Raw genomic sequence first — 13,114 nt, forward strand, 5'->3', positions numbered from 1 at the left:
TCAAATAATTTTGATTATTTTATGTAATGAAGATGGAGGCCAAAATTATCTGAGTGCAAATATTATGAAGAGAAAAAATGTTCAGGTGATTCTACCGCATGTTTTAGAAAGATTCGATAGCTGATAGATCCATTGATAAATTCAGGGTTTTAGAACATTTTTTTAAAGAATCTTCTAATGTCACATCTCTCTGTTGTCTGTCAGGTATTTGTGCACAAAATTAGACGGCGAAAAATTAAAGTATCTCCTTAGAGATTATCTCAAATCAAATTACAAATTGATTTGTGTTATACACTTTTGCCTAATTTCGGAGTTATTTCAAAGTATTTCTCCATCAAACCTTGTGTACAAATACCCGATGTGCTTTAGCATGATAAGGCGTTCGGATATTTTGGAAGAAATGTCCAGAAAACAAGCTATCATTAATTGAAAGATTGATTAATGAATCATTCTTTAAAGTGCGAAAGCACGACTTTGATAAATTAATAAACAACGGTATGTATAAAAAAAAAGTCTTACTTTTATGGAATACTATCAATAATCATTGAAGAAAAAAAGATGATTCAATGACTTTTTTCAATATCTGATGCGTTTATGGAGGTAAGAAGTCGATTCATTGCCGATTTCTACTTTTGGGTTATTTTTGCTTCAGTTTGTCATTTTCGAAAGAGATATTTTGGGATTAGACTCTTGTCAGAAGTCTGTGTTTTCATGGATGTCAAGAGTTAAATCAATATTTTTACAAAATCTCCTTCAGCATCTGATACCCGGTGTTTCACTATTTTAACCATTCACCTTCATATTTGCTGTTTCCATCCTATTTTTGCCTGAATATTCTTCCCGTTTTTGAATATCGCTTTGAGAATTGCCATTACTTATTTTCCACCTTTTATCATGTTTTCTCCTTTTTTCATGCTTTCTTTAGATCTCTTAGAAAAGGTAAGAAGATATAAGTGCTTTTTGAAGCTTTGTGCCATTTTTAAATCATCGCTTCTATTCTTGTTCTTACTGCTAGCAAAGCATTTCAATATCAAGATCTGAAGCTCTGATGTGTCAGAAAAGTTATTTAAAGATTCTCTGCATTCTCTGCATTGTTATTTCTTCAAATCTCATAATAGACAGTACTCATCCGAACCAACGTAACCACATCAGACGTTACTTAAATTCCTGTCATGTTTATTACTCTAAACAACATTTTGACCTTAAATTTGTTTTGTAACAAGTTCATATTATAGAGGGATAGTATAAAGAGCCTCAAGGTGTTAAAAAGAAAAAAAAATTGTGCAACATGAAATTCTATTCGGATAATTTTTGGTTAAATCCATCCAACTTTAATGTAAATCAATGGGTGTACATTCCAAAGGGTATGTGAAGTATTCACGCTTGTCTTGAGATGTGTCAGGGAGAGTGTAGAAGATCTCTTTCAAGACAATGTAATGAAGAAATGAACAGCAATTTATAGGTGGTTACCTCGCTTATCTCAACATGTTTTTCCACAAGGAAAATTCATTGCTTCAAAGTCCTCAAGCTAAAGTACCAGAATTTTTTGTCCACATTTTTTTTGTCATGTAAAATCAGAGGAAAATAGATTTGAAAGTGAAAAAACTCACCAATTTGCACCTGCAATATGAGAGCTAAACCATGCCACTCTGCTTAAAGAATAAGAAAGAGGGTAAATTTAATATTTTTATCGCTGATGATAATCAGGGGCTGGTTCGTTCCAGATGTCCATTAGCAAAACCGATGAACAGAAGTTTCTTCAACTGTAATGAATCATTTGCGCTGTTTACAGAATTGTCTTTTAATGCTTGATTCTTGTAGATTAGCTGAAAATAATAAGATCTGTCTAAATCGCAATTTTCTATAACCGAGTTATGGCGCTTTGAAAAATTCGGTTTATGATGACATATACCACGGTAGTGACATCCTCGATTTCTTCCACTTTTCTTTCATCAGTCAGGGAGATGTACATTTGGACTGGTTACTCAACATGAAACTCGGATGAAAGCAAGGTGGAAGAAACCAAGGTTGTCACTACCGTAGTGGATGACTTTGTAAACCTAATTTTTCAAAGAGCCATATCTCGGTTAATAGTGAACATAGAGAGTTGCTGTTTGAATAGATCTTATTATTTTAGCTAATCTACAAAATCAAGCACCAAAAACCGATTCTGTGATTAGCGCAACTGACCCATTGAACCAATTTTCACATCAATACAGAATCGCCCACTTCTGTGTCTCTCCTTGTCATCGGTAACATCTATGAATGAAATTCATCACATTTCAGACTACTGCATAAGCTTAATTGCATACTCAATTCATCCAAAAGTTCATTGTCATTTTTTGAGTGAAATTTTATTATGCCTTTCCTTTTCTACTTCACAGTCCAGGGTCACTCAGCATGCTCAAGGAGAGAGAAATTTTCACATATTTTACCAGCTCTTGACAGGGGCTGATATCCAATTGCTCAGTAAGTATATTTCAAGCAAGAATCTTTCTCTCTGCATCACCATATATCATGGAACGTAAAATGGAAAAATTTGATAATTTTTTGTGGGATGAAAATTGAAGCGTTTGCTTGTAGAAGGCCGTATTATAAAATTGGTACTTTGTTTTGAAAATCAATTATACTACATCAGTGCATTTTTGGTAACACACAGTCATGCTTTTATTTTTATCTGATGCTCTTTTGCGGAAATACCTAAGGCCAAAATGTGCAAAACGGTTCTCTTTAAACTTCAAATGAGTTCTGTTCAAAATAGATATTTTCTTAAAGACGCCCTTCTACAAGCAAACTCCTTGATTTCTGTTCCCTCAAACAGCTCACCGCGACAGACAGCATTCTGCCGTATCGATTTACATACCTACGTTTTATGTAAAATTTTTGCTTTGTGTTCGATTCTTTAAAAAAAAAAAAATCTGTACTAGAACTGGATCTGATTGAATTACGGCCAAAAGGCAATGTAAAAACATGTAAAATTGAAATTAGTAAATTCAACTCAGATATTGAACAAAAAAATAAGCTTCTCCAGGGCGGATTCCAATTTTATTCTTGTGATAAAGGAGACAGGCACTCCAATACACAATAGCTTTCATTCCTAGCTTTCAGTTTTACATCTTAGTATTTATAAGGTTTACATTCCGTTTTGTCTGAATTACTTGGTTTTTGGAGGAATAAAGAACGCACCTGGTTTAAATAATAAAATTTAGTAATAATTCACTTATAAAACAACGCAATTATAGGAAAAAGAAACAAATGAAGGTATATAATCCTAAGGAATAATACAAATCATGAATTGATACACTTTCAATAATTTATTTGCAGTGTAAAATACTTATTTATCTCTGGTTATTTTTTTCAGAGCTTTTAAAAATTCAGAGAAATGTAGAGAGTTATTCTTTACTGCGGTGTAGTAAAAACTGTTTCACAGAATGCCATTTAGAACATATCAATGACAAATCGGATTTTCTCACCACCAAGGTAATATTCAAATTATTTCACAATTAAACATAAAATGTATGTTCTTTGCTAAAACTGGTGCTCATACTCACTGTAAAAAGTGCGGAAATCAAATGTGGATGTTTGAATTGTAACCAGAACTTTTTAGTATCAAATAAAAAACATTTTTTGAAGAAAAATTTCCTATACCTTTCTCTTTTAAAAGTCCAAAAGTGTATTTCACAATGTAAATGAGGTGCTGAAAAAGTCACATTTTGATGGCAGAAGTAAAAAAAACCCGTTCGTCAGATTGCAAGTCAAGTTGGAAGTCTCCTCTCATGTTTTAAAGGAAAATTAACCAATGCCTCTCCCGAAATTTTTGTGAGTTTTCTTCGCTCATATAAAAAAAAATCCCTTAGCATTTCAAGGAAGCATTTTGATTAGTTGTTTTTGAGGAAAATGAAACTTAATTGGAGATTTTTAAACATTGCAATTGAGGTAGAGATGCCGCCCAAGAGATGGGTACAGAGCTGCCTTTCATCCCCGGAGAATTAAGTGATCTCTCTCATCGCCATCATATTTTATTTATCATATTTATATTCTAATTTAGAGGCTAGACAAACATAACCAACACAACCACCAAAGAGGGTCATGGCCCTAGTCAGAAGTTAGAAGAAGCAATTGAGGTACACATATTTCGCATTTAACCATCACTACCATGCTAAGGTAGAATGCTGTATGAGGCCTCAGGTGTCGCCATATTTCCTTTGACAAAAAAATTAAATTACTGAGAATCGACAACAATTTTCCTTGAAATTTAATCCAAAATATCTTGAAATTTCAAGGATAAATATGCATAACCTTCCTCAAAAATACATGTTTTGTCCAGAGATATTCCGCAATTCTCGAATGTTCATACAGTGTTCTTCCTTAGCATGGCAGATCAGTTTTCTGGCATACATGTCCTAGTTTAGGTTTGTATTAAAAAATATTTGCTTGTTATAAAATATCTCTAGTTTTTGCGTTTAAGAAACATAATTGACCTTGTCTCTTTTTTACAGAGGGCTATGGAAAATTTAGGTTTATCGTCGGAAGAAATTGTTAGTATTTTAAGGATAGTAGCTTCGGTGCTGAAACTTGGCAATCTTGTGTTCATTCCTAGTAATAGTATCGATGGAACTGAGACTTGTACAATAAGTAATGATTACGGTGAGTACTGCACTTCTTATACTTTGGAACTTCCTCTACCATGGCATAATTAAATTACTGAAGTTAATGGCTTTTCACTTTTGGCTTTTTTCGTAGTCTCTCTGTCATTTGCAGTAATACTTAAAGAGGCCTTTTAGTTTCATATCAACTTTTAAAATAATACTATACAAATGAAAATATTTTTTAAAGTTTAAGCACACGCTTATATCTCTTTTAATATTCTTACTATCTATTTATCTTACTTAACTAATGAGGGTCTTAAAATTTCACATTTCTCAGTTTCAACACTTTTCTTAAATTATGAAAACAGTTGGAATTCTCTAGCATTATAGTCAAAATGCAATGGAACCCATTTTAATACTTTTCCATTCCTGCTCCCACAAGTTTTGAGTCCCTCTTCCTCATAATCGTCATCGATCTAATAGTTAATGGGAACACATCATAGGGGACTCTAAATCTAAGTCAATCCAGCAGCTAGCTTCTTTTTTGAAGGGGGGGGGGGGAATTTCCATGATTCTGAAAGAGGTTTACTCTTCCGCCTCCTCCAACATGCTCAAAATTGAAGCTATACATTCCTCTTCCTCCTCTGCCAAAACACCTCCCAGTCCAATCAATACAGCCAGGATAGAGATCAGTGCGATAGTTTTACTGAGTTCCATTTTATTGGTGTCTTGCATGAACTGAAATTTTCAAAATTGAAAACAAATGTAAACCACTGATTGAGTGTGTATTTTAGAGGAGCTATTCATAAAATTGGTCATTTTGAATAAAAGTGGGCACTCATTTTCCAGAAAAGCCATTGACCAATCAAAAATTAGCTATCTACAAGTTGCTCTCTGGAACTTGGAACTGCAATCAAAAGGAAGTCAGAGGGTTTTATGGAAAAGATGAGAAATGTGAAAAATCTGGAAACTCACTCTGTAGAAAAGCATCAGCGCTGACCTCATATTCGAACTAAGTCTCCATCTACTTTGATACTCAATGCTTTGGAGAGGAATAATTTTAATAAGGGATTGCATTTTTGTTCAACTGAATGAGTAATACTTGAAGAAAGAAAGTTCACACGTGTTCGTGATTTGCAGGGAAATTAACTCCAAAAATGTTTCATTTTTAGTTCTACGCACATAAAATTGTCGATGTGAAAAGTCAGAGAGTTTCAATTATTTTGGTCAGGGTAAGTAAAATGTGGAAAAGTCAGGGAATTTCAATTATTATGGTGAGGGAAAAATTTTGAAAAGTCAGGGAACTTTCCCTGCCGATACTTTCGACCCTCTGAGCAGGAGAGTTCAAAATGGGAAAAAGTGCCCAGCAAAAACTAAAAAAAACTAAAAATTAAAAAAACTATAAACCCGTCTTACTGAAGAAGTTGAAGCACGTCGACCATGAAACGCCCAAACTATGTATCTCCGTTTGCTAAAAAAAAAAAATACGAGCGGAGATTTTAAACAGAGCAAATGAGATACCTAGTTTTGGAGTTTCACCATCAATGTTCCTTCTTACCTGGGACTGTGAAGTAAAGGAGGATTTCACCAGAGTGTTTACTGAAACAACTGCTCAATGCATTCTGTTCACTTGCTCTATTTATACTCGTTCATTAAATCCGTTTTTGAGTTTATCAATATGCACCAATGCAACAGTGGCCTTGCAAAACTTGTTTATACTGCATAGTTCCGGTCGCACAAGGTGTTATCACAGGCAGATTTTATTCTTTTTTCCATGTGTTTAATTCCCATTTTTGTGGGCCTAGTTGAACTAGTGCTTCCTGCTCATTAACATTGTTTCAAATTCTCAATGATTTTTCCGATCTTAAGAATGAGGAAAAAGTGACGACTCTAAGTTTTTCCCTATTTCAGCAAGTATAGGTAAGGGAAACTTCGATGGCCAAATAAGTATTGAACTTTATATCTCTATCTCGGTGTTTCAAAATATCTGCTTCTATTTTATTTTTTTGAAGAGAAACAAGCCAACTTCATTGCTTGAAATTTCGCAGAATATTCTGCTGATAGAGAAGAAAAATCAAAGAAGTTTTTCAAAAAATTACGTTCACTAGTTTTCTGAAGAAAAAATGAAGTAAGGAGGGTTGCAACATCGCAAATGGAGATACCTGGTTTTGCTCTTTGGATATCCATAGATTTTTGAGTCTTTCTGAAAAAATAACGGAGTTTAGGATAATAACCTGATGGAGCAAGTTCAAACCATTCATAAAATCCATAAAAAATCGGTTTACTTAATTCGAGTTGGAACCTTGCAGCAGGAAACTCGTTAAGGGCTCTACATTCCTTTTGATAAGGTTTTCAAAAAATGGAAAGTAAAAATTCAGATTGACGGCGAAAATTCCTAAAGTCAGATATACCCAAAGGACATCATGAGCGGAGCCCTTTAGATGATGTCATTAATGGCTATTATCAGTATCCATTATCTATCACTGATAGCTGCCGCTTCAAAAATTCTATAACCACCCCCCCCTCCCCCCAGGAGTTGAGAAAGATGTAAGCCCACACAAAAAAAAACCTAAACTTTTTTAGATGATTAACTTAAGGCAGAATTTAGCAAATGGATTGGGGACTAACTAGATTTTTGTCCCACTTAATGACTTTTTCTATCACTTTGCCGCCTCTCCTTTCAATTTTTCCCTCCTGTCATTGTGGATCATTTCAGGATTTCAAGGCTCCTTCCAATCTTTCTTGCTCTGTTTGAATTTCAGAATTACATGAAGTATGTGAATTACTGAATGCGGATTCAACGTTATTACAGACAGCTATTACATCGCGGTCTTATTCCGACGGCATTCAATTCATGCTTGCGGATCTTTGTGCCACAGAAGCCACGCACTCTAGAGACTCCCTTTGTAAAGCATTGTACAGTAGGCTTTTTACATTTTTAGTCAACCGAATAAATGATTTCTTAAAAGTAAGTATTCTGTTCTGTATTGTGATCCATTCCAGGCATGCTATTCATAATTAAAAATGTGGCCCCTCCAGAATAAGGACCTTTGCTGAAAAGTTGAAAATTGCTTCATTTAAACTTTTTCTTAGAGAAAAGTTTTACACACAAAATTTTGGCCATCGCTTCGACAAGAAAATTTTTCAAAATCGTTATACTCACCCGAAATTGCGACAGTAAAGTTTTAAAAAGCATAGCTTTGAGAATAAGCTAATTGAACTATTATTTCCCAATTTTTAAGGATTGATATCTTATGATGAAAATGCAACAGGACAAAAAACGCAAATCATGTGGTCCAAATACTGCAAGTGAGAAAATGGTAGAATAGAGCTAGGGTCACACTATTACAAAGGGAAATATTGCCAATGATTCCAAAAATCAGAGTTAGAGGTACGAGAAAGAACTGCACTGAATTTCAGTTCCAAGCTGGGAAAGAGTATAGTATGTTCTATCTTCAAAACTTATTGTGCTTAGGCTATCATAAAAAACATCATTAAAAATAAATAAAAAGCCAGGCCAAATCCTTTATAATGATCCAGTCAATTTCCCTCAGTAACAGTGCATTCTATGGACTACATTTTGCTTTAAGGAACCACTATTTCTGGCTCATTTTAGGAATAACATATGTGCAATTGGTTTCCCTATGCAGAAAGGTGCTTTTACGGAAGAGCCAGAGATAGCAGTTCCTTATCGCAAAATGTAATTCATATTTAAGAACAATGGTTGTGTAATGTACTGATTTTAAATTGAATTTTGGTCCATTTTATGTATAAGTTTTAAAAAACTTCGGCAATGCAAAGAATACCTGATCCAGCAATCCTTGGATCATTAATTTAAAGGCAAATTTTGGGTCATGAAGCGATTTTCCACAGTAATGAGCTTTTATCTTTTCATTTCTTTTTTCTCTGTACTTTAAGATCGTGGGTCAAATGGAACATTTTGTTGTGAGGTTGGGACTTTTACCAAAAAATTGGACATTTATCTGAGAAAGGACTTGAAAATTTGTCCAAAGGCTAACACACTGTCTGGCCTCCAGACGCAAAACAATTTGCAATTTGGAAGTTTTGGTACTCCTGCGCTAGTTGTTTATCTTTATCTTGAGACTTTAATTCTATCTTTCTCTATTTTCTCTAGGTCAAACCCTGTGGGAAGCAAAAAGTACTGGGTGTACTGGACGTCTATGGGTTTGAAATCATGGAGCGAAACGGTTTTGAGCAATTTATCATTAATTTCTGCAATGAAAAGCTTCACCAAGTTGTAATGGACCAAACTCTGCGAGAGGAACAAGAAGAGTATATAAGAGAAGGCATTGATTGGGTTCCCGTACAATTTTTCAATAACTCCCCCATCTGTGATCTCATTGAAAAGGTGAGCAACATTTTCTTTTCTTTTTTCCCCCTTTTTAAGCACCCATCCGATAGGGAGTGCTTTTTGATTTCAACCTGCCTTTAGAATTCTAGTGTAATATGATGGAAAGGGGCCTAACACATTTGGAATAGATTAATCTGTGAAAACCGTATTTAATAGACTGTATTCGATAATGGTTCGATGTATCGTTTGGTTCAAAACAATAGAACATAACCTCAAACCAAACTAATAGGATTTAAGTTGGAAAACCTGAAAATGAGAAAATTCCTAACAATTTTACTTTGCATTGGCATTTGGTACTCAAAGGAATACAAAATCTGTTACAAAAGACCCGTTCCCTGAGATTTCTGAACAGACTTTTGAGGCTATGTTTATATTTTGAACCAATCGATATCGATACAATCTCACCCGTTTGATGTATCAAATACGATCTATGCTTCTGATGTCAAAGCATAGCGGGCAATAATCGTTTTTCTATAATTTATTATTTTAGCGGTAGTGTAGTTTTCTCAAAATTGATGGATCAAATTTTGATGGGCGTGTTCTTTCATCTCAATGGTGCTCATCTTCTTCGACGAACCTAAAAACGCGCCTACATAGAAAATACCTGAGTGCTTCTCTAATACAAACATGCTAAAGGTTTCCTTCTTGTTTTTCTCTTGCATCTGAACTAGGCCTTTTTACAAAGAACAGTTCTATAGGTCTGTCCTAAATATTTTTTTGGTGAAAAGAAAAATTGTTAATTCTGGAAAATGGCTTAAAAATCATGCTGAGTGCATTTTGAAAAATAAGTACGGCAGGAAGTCTGCAGCACCACAAATTTAGATACGCTTTTCTGCAGTATTACAGGTGACATGTCATGTAGTGTATTTTACAGAATAATTAATAGATGGCAAAATATTAAAAATGGTGATCTCAATTGCAACGTCTAAAAATCTGCAATGGAGAATTTGCACGCAATTTTTTTATTGCTTCATCTGAAAGTGCCTAATGAGCTGAGTTCGCAATATTTTTCATAATTTTTTTCTGACATGGGAAATTGGAGAAAAATTGATTTAAAAGTGAGAAAATGCGCCGCCTTGTGATGTCATCTGGCGGCATTTCCCATTTAAACACATGTATTTTAGCAGAATCGGTTATTTTGTCATATCTCCTCTAATAATCGCTCAATTTATGAATCAAGGGTATCTTCGTGTTCAGTTCACTCAGAGGATTCCACTTAAACAGGAAATTCATCAAATTTCAGACCCTTGCAAATTCTCCATTATGTTTTATTTTCCTCAAGGAAAGCAAATCAAAATATTACCTTACAATTTCGTCTAATTTATTCAGGATAAACAAAGAAAATCCACCATAAATTTCAATAGAAACTGTTGGTTAGTTTTCCCTTAAATGATGAAACATGAAAGCAGATTTACAATGCTGTAATTTAAAATACGCATTCTTCCAATTCAGCCCTGGATATACTGAAACGGTTTTACTTCTCAGCCATTTAACACTTGATGTTCATTTTAGTATTTTTTTTAATTAATCGCATTTATTTTCATGGTTGAATTTGTGCAGAACAATTATGGTTTATTATCTTTGCTGGACGAAGAATGTGGTAAACCTGAAAGCCTTATCAGTGACGAGCAATTTCTGGCCAAAATTGTTGCCTTATCCACCTCCTCAAATCATTGTCACACGACTCCAGAACGCAGATGTCGCAGCTATATTACAACATCTGCATCTTCGGATAATAATATGCCTTCCAATTGTTTTCGGTGAGTGGACAATTTTTGAGTCGTTTCCTAGAGTGAAATCTTTCCTCTCTTTATGTCAGATGATAATCAATATTTTACTTAATTTTTTTTTTAAAACCAAAGTGACAGCTTGAGTTTTTAGTTCTCTGTTGTAAAATAAAAATGAGGAAAAATTAGTAGAGCTGTGCAATTAATCAAACATGACTTGTAATCGCGATTTATTTTTTTAATCGCAATCGTAACCAAATTGAAAAATTAATCATTATTGAGTCGATTAATTTGACTTCATGAAATTTTGAATTTCCCTCCGCGTTCCTTCAAATTTACGTCACTTGCGCGCTGCTAGCCTCGAGCAAAAAATAATTGCAACAAATATAGTCATAATCTCTCGGACATATCCGCCAGCAAAGAGGGTGTTCCATGTTACTTTTGATGTAAAATGCTGGCATTACATCAAATTAAATAAAACATAATAATAAGTTGTCTGCCGGTGGACCGACATACCCTTTTGCAAATCTTACGAGACCAGCATTATTAACTTTCTACCTCGTGCTACGTGTTTGTTCTCTCTTCTCTCAGAGTCAAAAAGCTGGAAAAGGTCTAGATTACTTTGGGCAGAAAGGATCTTTTAGAAGGAAAGACAACGAGTCAACCTTAGGAAAATGAAGGAAAAAAAAAATTTAAGGAAAATTATGAGCTTTTGCAGCCGTATGAAAAATGCTTCAAGAATTCACGTTCTGTAACTTCGTATTTGGTCATAGAGACTTAAAAAATGAAGATGACCAAAATTTGATCATTTTTTTACCTTTTACCCAATTTTAATCGTAATCAAGATCGGAATCGCGATTAATTTCGTTAATCGTAATCAAATGAAAAAATTCTTAATCGCTCAGCTCTAAAAATTAGGTCACGTGAAATGTAGTCAGGCAAATTTTGATCAATTTCATTCAATCAAGAGTTACAATGGTTTTCAGGAAATTTATTCTACGGTAAATGTCTTTGAATGTTCTGGAAAAATTTGCCCAAAAGCATAGAAACATTTATTAAGTCCTTGAATCTTCAGCCGGAAAACTTTTGAAAACTGGCCACAAGTTCCTGAAAAGTCATTAAATTTGTCATTTTGTCTCAGCTGCATGAACCGGTTTACTAGTACCTAATTTTCCTTTCAGCTCATTCTTTAAAGTTAATTGAAAATTTTATTTTAATTCCTTTGACACTCGCAACTCACTTTTTTCTCTTCTTCCAGGCTTCGTCACTATGCTGGGACAGTCATGTACGATGTTTCGGGATTTGTAGAAAAAAATAATGACTCTTTACACAGAGATCTTTCCCTTGTGATGTATAAATGCCAACATCCTTTGCTCAAACTTCTTTTTCCTGAAGGTACGTTGCTTCAAGTTCTACTGTTGTTACTTCACTGGTTTTTTAACTTTCCTTGTTGTGGTGATAGTAGCGTTTGTTCTATAACAATCTTTGGTAAAAATTGAAAAAAAGCAGATAAACAGTAAATACTTTGGTAGTTATTTCTTTATTTCAGTGAAAAATTCATTTCTAAAAGATACTCTACCCCTTATTTCATACGTAGAATGCATTATCTTTGGTAACTCACGGTTCCTGAGGCCTTGAAAAGTGCATGATTTTGAGTTTTTTCCAAGAATTAAGGCCTTGATAGTGCATGATTTTTTTGGAAAGCGCTTGAATTCCATTCTTAATCAGTTGTCAGCGATACACGCTCGTTGTATGTACAGTGCTGGTAATGATGAAAGGAGAGAAGGAAAAATAACAAGACAAAATTCTTGTAATCAGAAACCTCTGTACAGGGAAAAACCCATGTGTTGAGAGAAAAATTAGATCTAGAAAATTCTTCCTAAAGTGCTCGAAAAGTGGTTGATTTTTTATTCCTTAGGCTGCAGGAACCATGTAACTTGGACTTACCAATAATGCAAAGGAAAAAGTTAACTAATAAAAATAATTAATGTTTTTAACTTTATAATTGAATGTCGAGCAACTTAAATTGACAAATCTAATCTAAAATTACTTTCTATTATGCTTTTCACTTCAGCTATATTGTCCCTCAGTCAACAATTTATTCAACAAACATGCTATATTGCATCTTATGTGGCAAACTTATTTATTTATTCCCTCTGGAATGTATAATGGTTTTATACCTTTTCCTCCATCATTCAGGTAACCCTAAAAGGACTCAGCTAAAGCGTCCTGCAACGATCGCAACGCAGTTCCGAGTTTCACTAAATAGCCTGGTGCACAATCTATCGAGCAAGCAAGCGCATTACGTCCGTTGTATTAAACCCAACAACCACAAGAGACCGAGATGTTTCGACTCTTCACTGGTGCAACACCAAGTCCGATACCTAGGGTAAGATGGGCTTGTCTTTGTCTCCTTTTATTTGTGG

The 13,114-nt window shown here is 34.3% G+C and overlaps 1 protein-coding gene across 1 annotated transcript in view; it reads left to right on the forward strand.

Moving 5' to 3' along the window:
• The window catches only part of Myo95E (Myosin 95E), a 63,113-nt gene that overhangs the window by 36,248 nt on the left and 13,751 nt on the right, over window positions 1-13,114 (forward strand). Inside the window, exons 7-15 of the mRNA XM_019051504.2 lie at window positions 926-939; window positions 2,385-2,469; window positions 3,362-3,480; window positions 4,500-4,647; window positions 7,352-7,557; window positions 8,725-8,958; window positions 10,522-10,721; window positions 11,947-12,083; window positions 12,888-13,077. Coding sequence (XP_018907049.2) covers window positions 926-939; window positions 2,385-2,469; window positions 3,362-3,480; window positions 4,500-4,647; window positions 7,352-7,557; window positions 8,725-8,958; window positions 10,522-10,721; window positions 11,947-12,083; window positions 12,888-13,077 — 1,333 coding nt within the window. The remainder of the gene's footprint in view (window positions 1-925; window positions 940-2,384; window positions 2,470-3,361; window positions 3,481-4,499; window positions 4,648-7,351; window positions 7,558-8,724; window positions 8,959-10,521; window positions 10,722-11,946; window positions 12,084-12,887; window positions 13,078-13,114) is intronic.

The sequence above is a fragment of the Bemisia tabaci genome, chromosome 9 (assembly GCF_918797505.1).
Source record: "Bemisia tabaci chromosome 9, PGI_BMITA_v3".
Classification (NCBI taxonomy): Eukaryota; Metazoa; Arthropoda; class Insecta; order Hemiptera; family Aleyrodidae; genus Bemisia; species Bemisia tabaci.